Source organism: Eptesicus fuscus, chromosome 12 (genome assembly GCF_027574615.1).
Source record: "Eptesicus fuscus isolate TK198812 chromosome 12, DD_ASM_mEF_20220401, whole genome shotgun sequence".
NCBI classification, from domain to species: domain Eukaryota; kingdom Metazoa; phylum Chordata; class Mammalia; order Chiroptera; family Vespertilionidae; genus Eptesicus; species Eptesicus fuscus.
The window spans coordinates 2890090-2907613 of NC_072484.1; the positions used below are offsets into that span (position 1 = coordinate 2890090).

Below are 17524 nucleotides of genomic sequence, written 5' to 3' on the forward strand. Positions count from 1 at the left end.
GCAGGGAGGAGGGCTGTCACCCATAAATCAACAAACAAGTGCTGGTGAGGGTGTGGAGAAAAGGGAACCCTTTGGGAATGCAGACTGATGCAGCCACTGTGGAAAACAGTATGGAGATTCCTCAAAAAGTTAAAAATAGAACTGCCTTATGACCCAGGGATTCTATTTCTGGGACTATATCCGAAGAAATACAAACCACTAATTTGAAGGAATATATGCACCCATATGCACCCCTATGTTCATTGCAGCATTATTTACAAGCAGCCCAAGTGCATCAGCAGACGAGTGGACAAAAAGCTGTACATTTACACAATGGAATACTACTCGGCCATAAAAAGGGACATCTTACCTTTTGCAACAGACCTGGAGGGTATTATGTTAAGTGAAATAAGCCAGTCAGAGAGAGACAAACACCATATGATTTAACTTATATGTGGAATCTAAAGAACAAAATAAAATAATAAAATAGAAACAGACTCTTAGACACAGAGAACAGACTAACAGCTGTCAGAGGGGAGGAGGGTTGAGGGCTGGGTGAAAAGGTGAAGGAATTGAGCAGTACCAATTGGTAGTTGCAGAATAGCCACAGAGATGCAGATTGCAGCATGGAGAATGCAGTCAATAATGTTGAGATAATGGGTACGGGGCCAGGGGGGTGCTAGGGGCGGGAGGGGGCCCTCTGTAGAGTGTGTGGTTTTCTGGCCACTTGGTGGTCCATCTGAACCTGGTGAGGAATGGTATTGATGTGAACTGTGGCTGAAAAATAAAACATTACAGCAATGTTGTCGGACACAGAGGTGAGGCCCCTACAGAGAAAACAAGTGCGCTGAAGAGGGCGGGCTGCGTGTGGCGTGGTCCCCCAGCTCCCAAAGGCCCCGCGGCCCGGAGGGAGGGAGGGAGGGAGGGAGGGAGGGAGGACTCACTTCGTGAGGACACTTGTTCAGAACCCACGTAAAGTCCCCTCCAGGGACCATGCATCCTGCCTAACCTTCCCCCTTGTGCCAGGATTACTTTCCACCTGCGTGCTGGGTAATCTCCGCTCCATCTAAACCTTTGTCTCTTAGAACAGCTTTGACTACTTTTCCTGTGAATTTAAAAATAGCCTTAAGGAGGGCAGATTTTTCATCTTGGTAGAATTTTTCAGCAAATCAGTACTTATTTCTAGGTTACTCAGTGATACATAAATTTCAATTAATCTGAAAAAAACAACAACACACAACAGTTTCATTTTCCAAGGCACAAACCACAGGCCCTAACAGTTTATAAAACAAAATATAGAAGTTGGAATTCTCTCTTATGTGTTTGGATTCTGATGGCTTGGAAATAAAACTTGACTTGTTTCTTAGACTACTGTTCAGGCAAAACTCCTATTCCAACCCCAAGAAAACGTAAAGCCCAGGTGAATTTCCTGCAATGAATAGTCATTTAATTAAAGAACAAAATTAACAGGAATCAAAATGTTGCAGCTGTATTTCTGTTAGACATTATATAAAAAAAGGAGAAATATAATACAGGAAATAATTTTGTATAACATGAACTTAGAGAGTTCTCAACTCAATCATGATCGGAATAAAAATGTCTTTTCAACATAATACAGAACGACGCCGTGTCACACGCCCTCAGGCCCGAGATCTGGAGTGCCGAGCCTGCACCTGCGTATCTCCGCCCTCTGTCCACCGCAGAACTGAAAACAAGGCTCAAAGGCAACCAACAGTTTTCTTCTGCAGAGTTACTCCGGGTCTCTGAGGACCCCGCAGCTCACTCCTGGACACCAGAGCAAAACCTGTCCGTGTCCGTGTCCGTGTCCGTGTCCGGAGAGCAGCGAGGGTGACCTCCCCTGCCTGCTCGCTCCTCCCGACACAGCGGGGAGTCTTGAGTTGAATTCAGGAGAGTCCCCTGATGAGTATCCAGTGTTGGTATCAAAAGTTAAACACAGATTCTTCTCAGAAGAAAATCTCTACGGCCTGTGGAATCTAGAAATTATTTTAAAAAGCACAATCATTTCAGGTCATACATTTTGAAGTTGAAATTGCCAAAACCTCCCACAAAGAAATCTTTTGCTATTTAAAATGTCTCTTTAGTCCAACCTGGAAAACCTGTTTTGGTTTAAGTGTATGAAGCACCTCAGGGGGCCCCCCACCCCTCAGCCTCCCTCGTACCCACAAAGGATTGATACCCCGACATCTCAAGACTACCTTACACCTATTGGAAAGCGGATCACTAAATCCCGGATGTACTCAGAAAGGCCAGGACTGCAAATCAGAAGTAATGGGCTGAGGAGACCAGTTGCTGGAAATTACAGTGAGTTACAGTTTTACCTGCTTTTACAACTGGTAATGTGTTTGTGCTTTAATGCACTTAAGAAAACTTCATATGACTAAAAATATTGTTCAGACTTTTAAAAGTGGACTGTAAATCCTAAAATGCAGTTGTATAAAAATCTTAGAATTATTTCCTGATGTCCAAGTTTTGGGCTCACTCTCACAATCTCATCATCTGAGACAGCTGTCAAGAACTTAGGAGAGAAAAAAACATCTCTTAGTCATTTCTTTTAATAAGTACGATGGGAAAATGTATTAAATATTTTACATTACCATACATAAAACATGTGGGAATTCCATCCTTTAACACAGACTGAGCATTAAAAATAATTTTGAACGGTGACTGGAGACTTTCTTCCCTAAATGTTTTTGATTTCTGAGTAATCAAAAACAAGATGATCCATTCCTTCCTAAATATACATCAGTCCTGGGGGAAACTTCAAAAAAATTTAAACAGACTATCTACTTCCTCATTTTCTCCTGCCCTCGCAGCCTCCTCTTCTTCCCTCAATATCTTCATCATCAAGTGGCTGGTAGGACAGGATCGGACGGCACCGGTCTCAGTTCCACAGCTACGCTGGCCTTACAGGGTAAACCTGCTAAATGACAGCGCTGTGGCCACTCTGTGACAAACGGGGGGGGGGGGGGGGTACCCACTGTTCTAGTTTAAGGCAGGCTTTCCTTCCTCCTTGCATCCAGGGCTTGAGCATCTTTAGACCAAGGGAGAGAGGACAAAACATCTGCTTGGAAGGGGAAGGCTTGTTGCTGAGGGATGAAGGCCATATGAGAACTTCAAAGGGGGACTGCATGTGGTGGCCACGGAACAGAAGGGGTGCTGAGAGAACCCACAAGCAAAGAGAAGCCGATCTCCACTCTCCATCAAGAGCCCCGCGTCATCTCAATGGATCACATGGACCGAGCAGAGATGCGCCTCACTGGGAGGTCCCGATTCTGGAAGAACCGGCCAGTGTGTTCCCATTAGAATGTGCGTTCTGTGGGGATGGGCACTCCTGCACCTCCGCACCTAGAATGAGGCTGGCACACAGTAGGTACTCAAATATCTGCAGAGGAAGTAAGTGCCCTCTGAGCAGAGGGGGGGCGTGAGTTTGTGTAAAGATGTGACCGTAAATGTGAATGAGATGGGGAAGGGAACGGGCGGGTGTCGGCACTCCCAGCGGATAACTAGGGAGCTCTGTAAACTGGAGTGTCAGGCATACCAGGAGGGTGAGTAAATATATAAGCAAATTACTTTCATTGCCTTGAGACTAATTTTCTTACATGTACATTAACTACGTAGATTAGCCAATGGCCTTGCAATACGGTCCTACATAACCACTCCCTTCGCCAGCCCGGGGAGGGACCCTGGGAGTGAACGCCCTTCCGAGCGGAGGAGCGTTCTGACTGTTCCATCCAGCTCTCTGCAAACACTGACTTTGTTTACCTGAACACAGAGTTCTTTCTTTGTGGCCTTTTTCTTTCTTTTTTAATGAATACCATGTTATAAAGTATGAACCTCACACAAATAGAAATCTGACCTTGTCAAATGCTTGCTTGATGCGTGTACCTCCATCTCGTTACTTTTGTATTCATTGAGTTCTTTACGAATCGCTGCCTGGAATGAAAAACAGCACATTGGTTCACAGGCCAGTCAAGTTAACATAGGAACTTGTGTCAGGGCTATGGATTAACCCCATGCTAACAGTGCTGCCTTCTGGGATTCGGGAATGTGTTCCTAAGCAGAAAGGAAGAAACACCTTTTTGCTCAGATTTAGACTCTCACTCATCTTCATGGCCCTACCAAGCCAGTGCGGCCAGGACTGACTGAGGAGGGTGCAGGGAGCTCACGGGCTGCGCAGCTGGCGCAGGGGGAGCCCACACCTGCCGGGGCGCCCACACCTGCCGGGGCGCCCACACCTTCCAGGGCGCAGGGCACTGACGCAGCAGGAACCCCGTCCATGGTGCGCCAAGTGCAGCTTCGGGAAACTTACGAAGGAGTCACTCTAATTCAGCGTGCACTGATGTCTTGTGTCATTTGAAATGGGACACGGTCATTGCTGGTGGGTGACACTGCCTCTCGCCTGGACCTCCTCCAGCGCCCAAGGCCCACCCTCCCGGGCCAGGTGAACCAGGAGCGGCAGGCACGCCCGCCTCTGGGTGAGGACGGGCTCTGAGGGGAGGACTCCAGGGGGGCTGCTCCCACCGCCACAGTGGCTGTCAGACACTTTTCCCCGCCCCTTCAGGCCCCTGCGAGCTGATGGACCAGGGGCAGCCAAGCATCGGTCCACGCGTGTCTGCATTTCTCCAAATTGGTGCAAACCCACTCGCATTCCCGCTCAGCACAGACAGGGGGAGGGACAGTTCGCAACCCCACAGGCTCCCTGGCTGCAGGCGCTCTTTCCAACCTCTTCTAAGGCTGCAGGAGTCAGAGGCAGGGGCGCGGTGGGCAGGCGGGCAGAGGGCAGGCACCGCCGGTCTGACTCCAGCCAGGCCATGGCGCGCCGAGCTCTGCTCAGGGGTAGTAGCGCCGCCTCTTACAGGGTTCTTTTGAGGACTACATGGAACGATAGCTGACAGGGGGTTCAATACAGGGCAGAGTCAGGGCTTGGTGGAGGCTCACTCACCTCACAGCCCCGGGACCCCCTTCCTTTCTTCCTGCCTCTCTGGCTGCCGCTCAGAGGGACCGACCAGGGTGGACCCAGAGCCACCTCTGCCTGTAGGTAAGCTCTCCTCCATGCCTCCTGGGCCTCTCCTCCCCCCTGCCCCCTGCAGCTGGCTTTCTGTAAGCCTGTCACCCAGCCCTGCCTACCTCTGATTCATCCCCAGACTCGGGTCTCTGCTCGCACATTCTTGACACGGGACTGGAGGAGTCTCTGCTGTGGGCTGTCCAGGAGCCCGGTGCACAGGACAGCCCACAGCAGAGACTCCTCCCATTAGACACAGTAGCGCCCCCACTGGTGACACTAAAAATATCTCCAAACATTGCCAACCGGTCCCCTAATTGAGAACACAGCCCTGATCCAGGTGCCTCTGTGAAGCCAACATCCGGTGAAGGCATAGCGTTATGTCACAGCTGACGGCCCACGGCGAGAACACACTCCCCGCGTGGCGCCGGTGCCCTTGCCCACAACCGCCCCCGACCAGTTCAGGCGGTACCTTGTCTGCCGCCGACAACCTCGTCCAGGGCTTGTCCGCCCGTCTGTCGTAGTCCTGGGCTTTGGCCACTTCCACGTAATCACTGAATCGTATCAGAATTTTCCTGTCTCTCAGTTCATCCACGGTGGGTCTCTGATTAAGCTACAATAAAAGGTCATCACCGTGAGGGACCTGTGCCAAACTCGCTTTCCTGAAGTACTTGGAACAAACAGCACATGTTCAAAGGGAACAGAAAACTGCCACTGAGAACTCTCACCCCAATGCAAACCATCTCTGAGGAGAAGGGTTAGAATCGGTGGTCGCCAAGCTTTCGGGCCTCCTGGAGCACCATGGGTCCGCGGACCACCGGGTGGTGACCGCTGGTTTAGATTATGCGTCTAACGGCCCAGCCCTCCTGTCACCTCCCAGCGTGCATATAGCACAGGCTCAGGGGTGGGCTGATGAATTTACGCATACATTTTAGGGCAGAAGCGGCTTCTTTTCAACTCTCATTAGATAAGCTTTTTAAAAAAGTTAAAGATAAAGTGCTAACTACAACTAGTATTCGTAAGTCAAGCTCAAGTTAGGGAAGGGTATTCTCTCCAAGCAGGACAAGATTTTATTATTGATCTTATTATTATTGTCACTATTAGGGAGCCCAGTGGAGGCAGCAGAAAGGGAAACGCCAGCACATGTGAATTTAGAGAGGATCTGGGTTCTAAAAGGCCCAGTGTGCAGAGTTTACCAATATGGGCCTCAGCAAGCTTTAATCTAACAGAGTCCCACACCCAAGCCCTCAGGGCTGATGGCGTTTTCTACCGTCAGGGGCTTCTACACAAATTCAAGGTTTCCAGAGAGTCTAAAGGTAACCCAAACCCTGACATCAGGTGTGCTTTCCTGGGCATCGTGTAAAAAGCCCCTTCAGCGAGGGAACGCCCAGCCCACGCCTGGCTCCCGGGAAGCAAAGGGACAGGCCATCCGGATGGTCCTGCCTGCAAGCCGGCCCTGGGTGAGGATGGCAGCGCGAGCGGGCACGCACGCACTAGGACCGCGTCTCCAGCGCCTGCTGAGCGCGTTCGCTGTGCCGGAAGCCGGCGCTCAGGACCACGCAGGGTCAGCGCCAGCCCAGCTCCCTCGCGCCACCGTTCACCGTCACATTCAGCAGACAGGATGCTTAACTCCAGTACCTTCCTCGTCAGCCTCTGCTTGATCTCTCTTCTCTCCTCCTGCTCTGTCTGGTCGTTCCTTTCTGTGAAAGGTTGAAAACGGGAAAGAAGGGGAAGCACAGGTGAGACCCTCCTCTCCCCGCGGGCAGGGCACCTGGCTGTCCATCTCTGGCCGCGGATGGGCTCTCATGGCCATCTGGCAGGTGACACCTGTCCACAGCACACTTCGTTTTCTCCACGTTGCCGGTAACTGCTCAGGAGACCGTGGTCTCACCGACACACAGAACCGTGTGGGAGGGAAGCTCCGCCATCGTCCCGCCCCCGGCCCCCGGGTCACAGTAACTACGCTGCTGCTGCTCCGGGCCGTCGGCAGGGCACACGGGCAGCAGCTCCCCTCCACCCCGCTCCCCTGTGGGCAGCTTTACATCCACGGGACAGGCGGCAAGCAGACCGCGTAGAGGGGTAAGTTATCTATAACACGTTCACACACATGCATCAATGAATGAATACTAATAGAACTGGGATTGCTTTTTTTTCCTTTCCACTTACTAGACAGACATACTTTTATTTTTAGCCAAGCAATATAAGCCGAGGAACACCCTCTTCAGAGTCTGGGCAACATATGCTTGCCTGGAATTTATATTTTCAAGGGTATTTCCAATGCAAACACACCCAGAACCAGCTGACTGCTGGCAGGAGCCGTAACTCTCACGCGACACCGCAACACCCCTCTTAAAGGGGCCGTCTCTCACCAAAATTGGCTCTGCTCCCCAGTGCGACTAAGCACTCAGCAGCGCTCACAGCTCCCCGTGAGAGCTAAAAATAGAGCGGATGCTGAGGTGTAGTGGAAACCTCTGCCTCGCCCTAGGATACGAGGTGATGGATGCCCTATTTCTGGCGCTCTGCTGCTAAATAAAGCCACGGCTCCTGGGCTCCTCTCAGCTCCTGGAAACGCCCCCAGGTTCCAGAAAGGGAACCCCGTGGCTTGCACGTAATGTAATGTCACATGATCTGCCTTCCTTTAAAGCATTTCAAACATCATGCATTTGGGGAATTGGGTAGACAGAGATCACATGTATTAGCCACTGGCCTATATGTTTTATTTTTTTTTATTTTTTAAAAGAAAGCATTGCGTGGCTGGCATGGCTCAGTGTTTGAGCATCAACCTATGAACCAGGAGGTCATGGTTTGATTCCTGGCCAGGGCACACACCCGGTTGCAGGCTTGATCCCGTGTGGGGCATGCAGGAGGCTGCCAATCGATGTTTCTCTCTCATCATTGATGTTTCTATCTCGATCCCTCTCCCTTCATCTCTGAAATCAATACATATATATATTAAAAGGAAGCATCATCCTGCATTTAGGTGTTTTATAAAAGGGAATCCAAGAAATAAACCAGAAGAAACCACCTCTAATCAGAAAGCTGGTAACACAATTAGGGGGACATGCAGGAGGATCACACGTAAGGCCAACCAGGAGGGGTTTCAATGACGAAGCCACACTAATTGTCCAGGCGCGGACAATCAGGACAGCCTCTGTCAGAAACTCCGAGACAAACTGGATCTTTCTTTTTCCAATTGTGAACGTGGTCGGCATTGTCACCAAGGTCTGCAGACACGTGCGTGGACCGAGCACTGCAGGTGCCAGGGGAGCGGGTCTGCGAGAGCGGCAGGGCCAGGGCTCAGCTGCCACCACCTCCACGAAGCCCTTCCTTTCCCCGCCCCTTATGGCCCCTGCGAGCTGATCGACCACGGGCAACCAAGCATCGGTCCACGCACCTATCTGCATTCCTCCTGCCTGAGCTCTGCCTGAGCTCACTCAGCCAAGGGCTTGGGGATCTCTGAGCTCACCCGAGGCGAGAGGCCCTGATCGGAGCCTCCATTCCCAGATTCTCTGGAAATAGTGCTGGGAGCGGGGACTCCCACGGGATAAGCTGGCAGGGCAGTGGTATCCCTCGTGGTGCAGCGGCGAGGGCGTGGGCAACAGACCTGGGCGAGAACTCGGGCTCCATCCCTCCCCAGCACTCATGTTAAGGAGTCCTGCTTGCTACCCCGTGAGTTCTAGCTTCCTCCTGAAAGTGGGGACGGCGTGCAAGCCTCACAACTTTGCCGTGAAGATGGAACGAGGGAACGAAACCAGCACCAAGTCCGCAGCCTGCACAGAGCGGGCCAAGGGCAGAACCAGGGCTCTCGGTGCCGCCTGTAGGGTGGGGCCACGGTGTCGCTGGCTCCCGTACCCTGAGGATGCAGGCAGAGCTCCGAGTGTTCCTGCCCTCAGTCCTGCAACCCTCCGAGGGGAGCCCACGCAACGGGAGGCGCAGAACCTGCGCAGAAATGGCAGACAGCAGGAGCCCGGGAAGCCTGTGAGTGCGAGGCTCCTCCCTGACCAGAGGCCTGACTGCTCTCACCCTCCCGGAACAAACAGTCCCCGCAGACAGCAGGGCGGCTCAGGGTGCGAGAGGCTCCGAGCTGCAGGCACAGGCGCTGCTTCCAGGGCGAGGAGGGACGGCACTCCAAGGCCACGTGCGGGAGACCCACGCCTTCCTTCCCTGCGCACAGAGGGTCGGCGCAGTCCGTCACCTCGCCGGCTCTAGTCACTGAGCACCGACCCTCTTCGTGAGGCTGCCCGGTGATTGGCAAAGACCACACAGTCAGGAGCGCTGGCTGGTGGCCCCGGGCAGGCCGCCACCGCAGGGACAGGTCACCACGGCCGGGGAGCGGTCCCTGGACAAAGGCTCCACTGGCCGTGGGCAGCAGACCCCTCTGAGTCTGGTCTTTAACTTGTGCCATTCACGTCTTGAACTGTTACTTCAGGACATCTGTGACTTATGAGCTTTATAGATGAGGGACTTACTTTTTAAAAATTCAAATACTTGGTAACCTGCCCTAGCTGGTTTTGCTCGGTGGAGAGAGCATCAGCCTGTGGACTGAGAGGTCCCAGGTTCGATTCTGGTCAAGGGCATGTACCTCCGTTGCAGGTTCCTCCCTGGCCTGGGACCTGGTCCGGGCACGTGCAGTAGGCAACCAATGGATGTGTTTCTCTCACATCGGTATTTCTCTCTGTCTTTCCCTCTCTCTTCCATTCTCTCTAAAAATCAACGGAAAAATATCCTCAGGTCAGGATTAAAAAAAAAAATTGGTAACCTAATATTTTTTTAAAAATATTTTTATCCATTTCAGAGGGGAAGGGAGAGGAAGAGAGGTAGAAGCATCAGTGATGAGAGAGAATTATTGGTCAGCTGCCTCCTGCACACCCCACACTGGGGATGGAGCCTGTAACCCGGGCCTGTGCCCTGACCGGGAATCCAACCATGACCTCCTGGTTCATAGGTCGATGCTCAACCACTGTTGAGCCAAACCTAATATCTGATTCCTTCAGCTGGCCACGTGACTGAGCATGTTACCAACAAAAAGATTTTCTGTTTTTTTAAAATATTTTTTTTATTGATTTCAGAGAGGAAGGGAGAGGGAGCGAGAGATAGAAACATCAGTGATGAGAGAGAATCCTTGATTGGCTGCCTCCTGCACGCCCCCCACTGGGGATCAAGCCCACAGCCTGGGCATGTGCCCTTGACCGAAATCGAACCTAGAACCCTTCAGTCCACAGGCCGATGCTCTATTCACTGAGCCAAACTGGCTAGAGCATTTAAAGCTTTTCTGTATGTCCTCCCATGCATCCTAGCACTCACAATAGAGAACGTAGTTGTCATGGCTTATGTTTAAAAAATAAAACAAAGAAGTCTTAATGTTGAGGTTAAACGTTTCTAATTGTCTCTAAGGAGCAGACTGACTGAGCAAAGGCCGGGCAGAAACCCGGTGGGACTCAGGCCCCAGAGCCAGGCCCTGCGGCTGCTTTCTGACTGGAAGGCAGTAACTTTGTGAAAAGATGCTCACGGGTCAAAAACCAAACTCAGAGAATGTCTGCAGTGCTCATCACAGAGAGAGGAGACGAAATGGAAACACTTAGAATCCAGGCCCGAGAAGCCACTCTTTGCAGAAAATGCTTTGAAAAGGAAAGCCTGTGGAGCCGCGATGAAGACCTGGCTGAGAGCGCTTTCCGAAGGGTCCCCCCTCGCAGTGACGAGACTGAGACGGCCGTGCACACCGCACACCGAGCCGGGACACGGCGATGGCACACGCCTCCCGGCCCGGCCGCACTGCTGCACTCTTCCTTTGAGCCGTGGCTTGTGCCCCAGGTGTGGCGGGGGCGTGTCCCGTGGGTTACCACACGCTCTGCGCTGCCTGTGAGTCTGTGGCCATCGCAAAGGAGCCCCATTCAAATCTGCCGGGAACCTGCCTGAAACCCAGGACTAATGGCCCCACCCGGGCACCTTCCCCTGTGCCAGGAGGCGCTCTCCCCGGATTTTAAGGGGGTGCTTCTGGGGACACCGACTCTCCCCGGGGCTTGCAATCTTCCCTGAGGACACAGAGGAGCTGGGCTGCGAGAAGGGGGGCACCAGGGGACAGCGCCCGCTGGTCCCGCCCCGGCTCAGCACAGGTGCAGGGGCTGCTGGGGCGGGGGACTCAGCTACTCACGTTTCAAGATGTTTCTCCTCTCCAGCTCCTCCACAGCGGGTCTCTGGCTCAGCCGTCTGCGGAAAAACACCAGAATCACATTGTGCACCATAGCGGCCCCTGCGGAGTCCACCTTCCACGGGGTCCTCGAGGTCGGAGGTGTCTGGTGCACCCCTCCAGATCGCTCCCCAAAAGCTGCAGGAGAGAAGGGGACCTCTGGTGGTGGCCTCTTGCCAGAAGGTCCAGTCAGACCTCCCCATGGGAGGGAGGTCCCCGCTGTCAAGGGCCGCTGGGGGGATCGGGGGAGGCACAGGCGCCCCCTCTCCAGGGGCGGTTCCCCATGTCCAGATCCGCGCCCAGCCTGGCGGTCCTGAGGGTCCGGGAGGGACGCGCGTTTGAGCCGCAAGCAGGGAGATCCGCGCAGGAAAGGCTGCCAGCCGGTGGGAGGGAGGGGCGCCCGCCTCAGCTTCTGCAGGAGCAGCAACCTCCCCTGGGTCCCGGACACCTGCGCCTGCCCCTCCGGTGGCTCCTGCGCTCCTGCCGCCGAACCAGCCTCGCGCCAGCGTGACTGAGCGCGCCCCGCCTCCGCCTCTGCCGGGAGCCCACAGCCCGGGGAGGGCGCCGGCCCAGCGCCTGCGGGATCTCCGGGTGCGCAGCCCGCCCCACGCGCCCCGCCCCGACCAGTGTTTCTGCGACCGGAGGACACATTATTATTTCCTCTCAAGGGCTTCTCATGGCGGGCTTGCAGGATGCAGCCCCCGAACACAAATAAATACAAGGCTTGTCAGGAGAAGGAGGCGTAATTAGCCGAAACCAATGCCAAGCTCCAACTGGTTCTGTAACTCCAATAACATTGTGCTTGGGCCACAGCCAGAGCCCCCAGGTCCGGATCTTTCAGCCACTGGGGCACAATGCTTTGCCCCAAACAGGATGCTGCCCCCAGAAATACTTGTCTGCTATTTATAACCCTGTCCCAGCACAAAGCCCAGGGCGTCCCCAGGGCACGAGTCTCCTCCCTCCACTCAAACAGGACAGTTTGCTGGGTGGCCCCTGGGGGCTGCGGGAAGCCTGGCTCGGTGGGTGGCTGCATGCACACCCTGACTTGATGGCTGAGGCGACAGGAACTGGCCCCCACAAGTCCAGATCTGTCCAGGACCAGGAGCATGAAGCCTCGCTCAGTGGGTGGGGCTCCCTCAGCCTGCTCAGATTCCCCAAATGCCACTCACTCAGGCGCTCTGAGCATGACCGTGGAGCATGTGCCCAGTGCCAGGCACTGTCCCAAGCCCCAGGGCACAGGGAGGCCCACGAGCAGCCTGCCCTGCCCTTGGGAAGCTCACAGTCTACAGAGGGAGACAGACAAACGGAAAACAAATGAACAAGAGTAATCCACAGAGCAGTCATGGGGGAGATGAAATGGGGGGTCTCAGGGGAGATCCTTACTGCTGGGACCCCACAAAGAGGAGGCGGTGGCCCTGGGAAGATCACCCCTCTAGACAGTGTCTCCTAACTGCGCATGTGCTGGGCTTGTCCTCAGGAGGAAGGAGGGTGGGCGATCAAGGCAGGCTTCACGGAAGAGGAGACGTCCACCAAGTTGCAGAGAATCCGTAAGGACAGCCTGGTGCCTCCTGACTGCCAGTTGACCAGCAGGGGGCCCACAGGGACGCCTGAGGAGGGAGGCCACATACTTCCTCAAACCTGAGACGCCCCCAAACCTCTGTGGACGTGGCCACCAAAGAGCCTTTTCCTTGCTGGAAGCTTGTCTCCTTCAAGATGAGGAGCAATAATACCTCTTCCCAGAGGCAAGAACTGAAGGGGGTAACACATCAAAGGGTCCGTAACAGGTGCTTGGGAGTCGGCATTTTGTCTTGGGATATAGTGTCAAGAAAACGTAACCTGTAAGTTGCCGGGGTCGACTAGAGTTCCCAGAAAGGCCTGTCATCCAATTCAGACATCTCAGAAAGGAGGAGTCCTGCCCCTCAGAGCAGGTTGGGCTGGCTGCTGGGCCCCTCCAGGCCGAGGTGGGGGGAGGGTGGGTCCCAGGCTGAGAGCAGGCCTCAGGGCACCTGTGAGGGAGCTAGAAGGGGCATCATCTGGGCGGCTGCAGCCTCAGGTGCTCAGTGGTGAGCAGAGGGAGCCCAGGAGCCCAGGGCTGGCTGGGGGAGAGGACCCGAGCCCTCCAGGTGAGTTCCTTCAGGTCAGCGGGAAGGGAAGGGACCAGCATGAAGGGAATCAAGCAAGTCCAGAGCTCCCAGCTATACTCACCGCCCCAGGAGGACCACCCTGAACCTGGGACCCGCTTCACGGAGCTGCAATGGGGTAAGGCAACCTTCCTCCACCGGGTGTCTCGTGAGCACTGGTGACAGGCCTGGCAGGGGGGAGGTGGCAGAGGAGCTGCCCAGGCCTGCCCTCAGGGCACGCAGGATTGGGGGTTAGGGAAGACACACTGACTCTATTGTCACACAAGCAACCATGCATCTCAGTGGGGACCAGGCCATGAGGAGGAACCCAACAGGGCACGTGGGGTAGGAGAGACTGAGAAAAGAAAGGAAGGTAGAGAGGCACCTGCCGTCTCCCAGCCTGGGCCCACCTGAGCGCACCGAAGTGGTGGGGATGCAGGGGCTAGGGACCGGCACCTTGCAGACTGGCCTGGGACTTGAACAGGAGGTACAGGTATGGAGCACCTGGAGAAGGGCAGGGTAAGGGGTGGCATGTGTGGGGGGCAGTCACCTGGAGACATGGGACCCCCAGTGGCTCACTAGGCCCCCCTTGCCTCTCCTCTGCTCAGATTTTGAGTGAAGCCCACTCTGTACATGACCCTCCATCGCGAGGATGGAGAAGACCTGGGAGGTGAATGGGGACGAAGGAGACCCGGGAGGTGACCGAGGATGGAGGAGAGGATGGGAGGCGACTGTGGATGGAGGAGACCCGGGAGGTGACGGAGAATGGAGGAGAGGACGGGAGGTGACCGAGGATGGAGGTGACCGGGGATGGAGGAGACCCGGAGGTGACCAGGAATGGAGGAGACCCAGGAGGTGACCAAGGATGGAGGAGACTCGGTAGGAGACAGAGGACAGAGAAGAAGATGGGAGGAGACCGGGGATGGAGGAGAACCGGGAGGTGATTGGGGATGGAGGAGACCCAGAAGGTGACCGGGGATAGAGGAGAGGATGGGAGGTGACCAAGGATGGAGGACAGGGCGGGAGGTGACCGGGGATGGAGGAGACCCGGAGGTGACCGAGGATGGAGGAGACCCGGGTGGTGACCGGGAAAGGAGGAGAGGACAGGAGGTGACCAAGAATGGAGGAGACCTGGGAGGTGACCGAGGATGGAGGAGAAGACCTGGGAGGTGACTGAGGATGGGAGGCGACTGAGGATGGAGGAGACCCGGGAGGTGACGGAGAATGGAGGAGAGGACGGGAGGTGACCGAGCATGGAGGTGACTGGGAATGGAGGAGACCCGGAGGTGACCAGGAATGGAGGAGACCCAGGAGGTGACCGAGGATGGAGGAGAACCGGGAGGTGACTAAGGATGGAGGAGAGGACGGGAGGTGACCGGGGATGGAAGTGACCAGACATGGAGGAGACCCAGAAGGTGACCAGGGATAAAGGAGAGGACCCGAAAGGTGACCAGGGATGGAGGAGAGGATGGGAAGTAACTGGGGATGGAGGAGAGAATGGGAGGTGACCGGGGATGCAGGAGAGGACAGGAAGTAACTGGGGATGGAGGAGAGGACCCGGGAAGTGACTGAGGATGAAGGAGACCCAGGAGGTGACCGAGGATGGAGGAGACCTGGGAGGTGACCGAGGATGGAGGAGACCCGGGTGGTGACCGGGGAAGGTGGAGACCCGGGATATGGATGGAGGACAGGACGGGAGGTGACTGCGGATAAAGGAGAGGACCCGGGAGGTGACCGCGGATGGAGGAGAGGACCCGGAAGGTGACTGAAGATGGAGGAGAGGACCCGGAAGGTGACTGAAGATGGAGGCGAGGACCCGGGAGGTGACTGAGGATGGAGGAGAGGACCTGGGAGGTGTCCGAGGATGGAGGAGAGGACCCAGGAGGTTACTGAGGATGGAGGAGAGGACCCGGGAGGTGACTAACAATGAAGGAGAGGACCCGGGAGGTGACCGAGGATGGAGGAGAGGACCCAGGAGGTGACTGAGGATGGAGGAGAGGACCCGGGAAGTGACTGAGGATGGAGGAGAGGACCTGGGAGGTGTCCGAGGATGAAGAGAGGACCCCTGACAGCTGGGTGGCTGGGACCTTGGAGTGGGTTTCTGGAGAATAGATGATGCGCTGTCCCATCCACATTTCTCAGGCTGTCAAATTTCCCTGGGACCAGCACTGAGGCCACCCAGGGGCACTGAGTCCAAATTTGAGTCCCAGCCCTGCCATCTGTCTGGGGGAGGGGAGGGGGTCACCCAGGATAACAGCTCCCATATCTGAACCTACCATCCCCTGGCCCATTAGCCCAGGGGCACTGAGGGATCCAGAACATGCCCAGCCCGGGCCTCCCCCACTGGGTGCACGCGCCCCCTCCCCACTTCCTCCTGGGCGGAGGCCACGGCAGCGGGGAGCCGGGCCCAGCAGCAGCTCGCACACAGGCAGACTGCCTTCCTGGAGAGCGGAGCCTCAGAGCAACAGACAGCCCCACTCCCACGGCCTGGAGTCACCAGGGAGCCTGCCTGGGAAGGGGTTCCTCAGGGGGCTGCATCACACTCCATTCAACAGTGATTCCTCCTGCCAGACACAAGCCGTGCGGAGTGCAGGGTTCAGAGAAGGGGTCCCCTGGGGCACTGTCAGGGCCAGCAGGTAACCAGGGGCGAGTGGGCAGGCCTGGGAGATGGCGGAAGGGTGGCGGGGAAGAGGGACAACCCATTCGGCCTCCTCAGGTCCGCCAAGGCCAAGGGATGCTGCCCCAACCCTGAACCCTGGGGTAGACACCTCACCTGCTCTGGGACACGCCTTCTCTCACCACCAACTGTGGGCTTCCTGACACCCAGGAAGTGAGATACTCACAGGCCTGGGCTCTCCCCTGCTGGCCTGAGGGCCCGCCTTCCAGGCGGGCGCACTGCAGGCGGGGCAGGCTGGGCTCTGGGGTGGGCCCCAGCCCTCCCCTGCCAAAGCAGTCAGTCTGTGTGCCCAGAAGCAGGAGACCACAGTCCCCCTTGCAGGTTGGTGGCGAGAATGGCAGGATGGATGCACGTGGAACCCCGTGGCACAGCACCACCACATCCGAGCACGGAGCCCTGGAGCCCAGCCTCGTCTCTCTGCTGGGGTTGGCCCCAGTGTGCAGGCCGGCAGCGGGTCACGCAGGCCAAAAGGCTGGCCCTGCGGGAGGGCGGCCGGCCGCAGGCTCTCAGGACAGACACGTGCCTACGTGTCAGAGGTACTTCCTACTCTCAGTCCGGTGGAGAGAGGGAATTTCACTGGCCACTCTGGCCCGCCCCACCCCTTCCTGCCTGCTCCATGCCCCGCCCCTTCCCATCCCGCCCTGCCCCAAGCCCAGTTTGAAGGTGGAAGGCAGGTGTGGGAGTCCCAGAGCACTGGGGGGTGAAGGAGAGGAGCCAGAGGCCTGAGGCCTAAGTAACCATCACAGACCATGGCTGAGGCAGGGAGGGGCAGTGCTGGAGAAAGCCCTTCCAGGGGCCAGGAGAGCCGGCGGGGCTGCAGGGGGAGCTCGCACAGGAAGGGCCCATGGGGTCCCCAATGCCCTGCTTGGCCTCCTCTGGGCCCAGCTGCCAGTCCAGCCCAGAACCAAGACACCGGCCCCACGATGGCCTGGGCCGGGCTGCTGCCCTCTGGCCTGCTGGCAGGAACTCAGTGAGGTCCTGGCTCACACGGACCGGGGGCCTGGGCAGAAAACCTGCTGAATGCCCAGGCCCGGCTGCCCCTCTGCTGCTGGGGCTCCCCCTCCCTCTCCCACTTCCTCCCACCATGGCTTCTTTTGATCACACTGCATGCCAAGCTTATTCCTCCCTCAGAGCTTCTACCTGTGCTGTTCCCTCTCTAGACTTCCCCATGGCTCAGCCTAAACATCTCCTCCTCCAGGAAGCCTGCCCTGACTGCTCAGCTGAAGTAGCCAACTGCTCTCTGCACTATTTGCTCTCAGTGCATATTTTCTGTTTTGTGGCCTTTGTGGCCGCCGGGGTCCGGCCTTTCCCGATGGCCCAGCCCCAGGATCCCGGACCTGCCTAGCCGGTCGCACAGCAGCCTAAGCCCACACCCTATGATAATCTCTAGTTCATCTCCTGCTGGTTCTGTCTCTGCTGTCTGACCGACACAGCCTCCTTCTCTCAAGTTACCGCTGCTCACTCAGCTTCAGGTTAACCAACGCCCAGTCCGCATGGAACACCAGCCCCCCCCCCCCCCCATGCGCCCCCCATGCGCC

General features: G+C 56.2%; 1 protein-coding gene across 1 annotated transcript in view; it reads right to left on the bottom strand.

Annotated features, from left to right (window-relative positions):
- Positions 1–1450: 1450 nt before the first annotated feature.
- Positions 1451–17524, bottom strand: part of PHACTR3 (phosphatase and actin regulator 3) — a 143995-nt gene continuing 127921 nt past the window's right edge. Inside the window, exons 9-13 of the mRNA XM_008161302.3 lie at positions 11154–11209; positions 6641–6702; positions 5475–5615; positions 3857–3933; positions 1451–1973 (exon numbers count right to left, since the gene is read on the bottom strand). Of these exons, the coding sequence (XP_008159524.3) occupies positions 1958–1973; positions 3857–3933; positions 5475–5615; positions 6641–6702; positions 11154–11209 (352 nt within the window). The 3' untranslated portion in view covers positions 1451–1957. The remainder of the gene's footprint in view (positions 1974–3856; positions 3934–5474; positions 5616–6640; positions 6703–11153; positions 11210–17524) is intronic.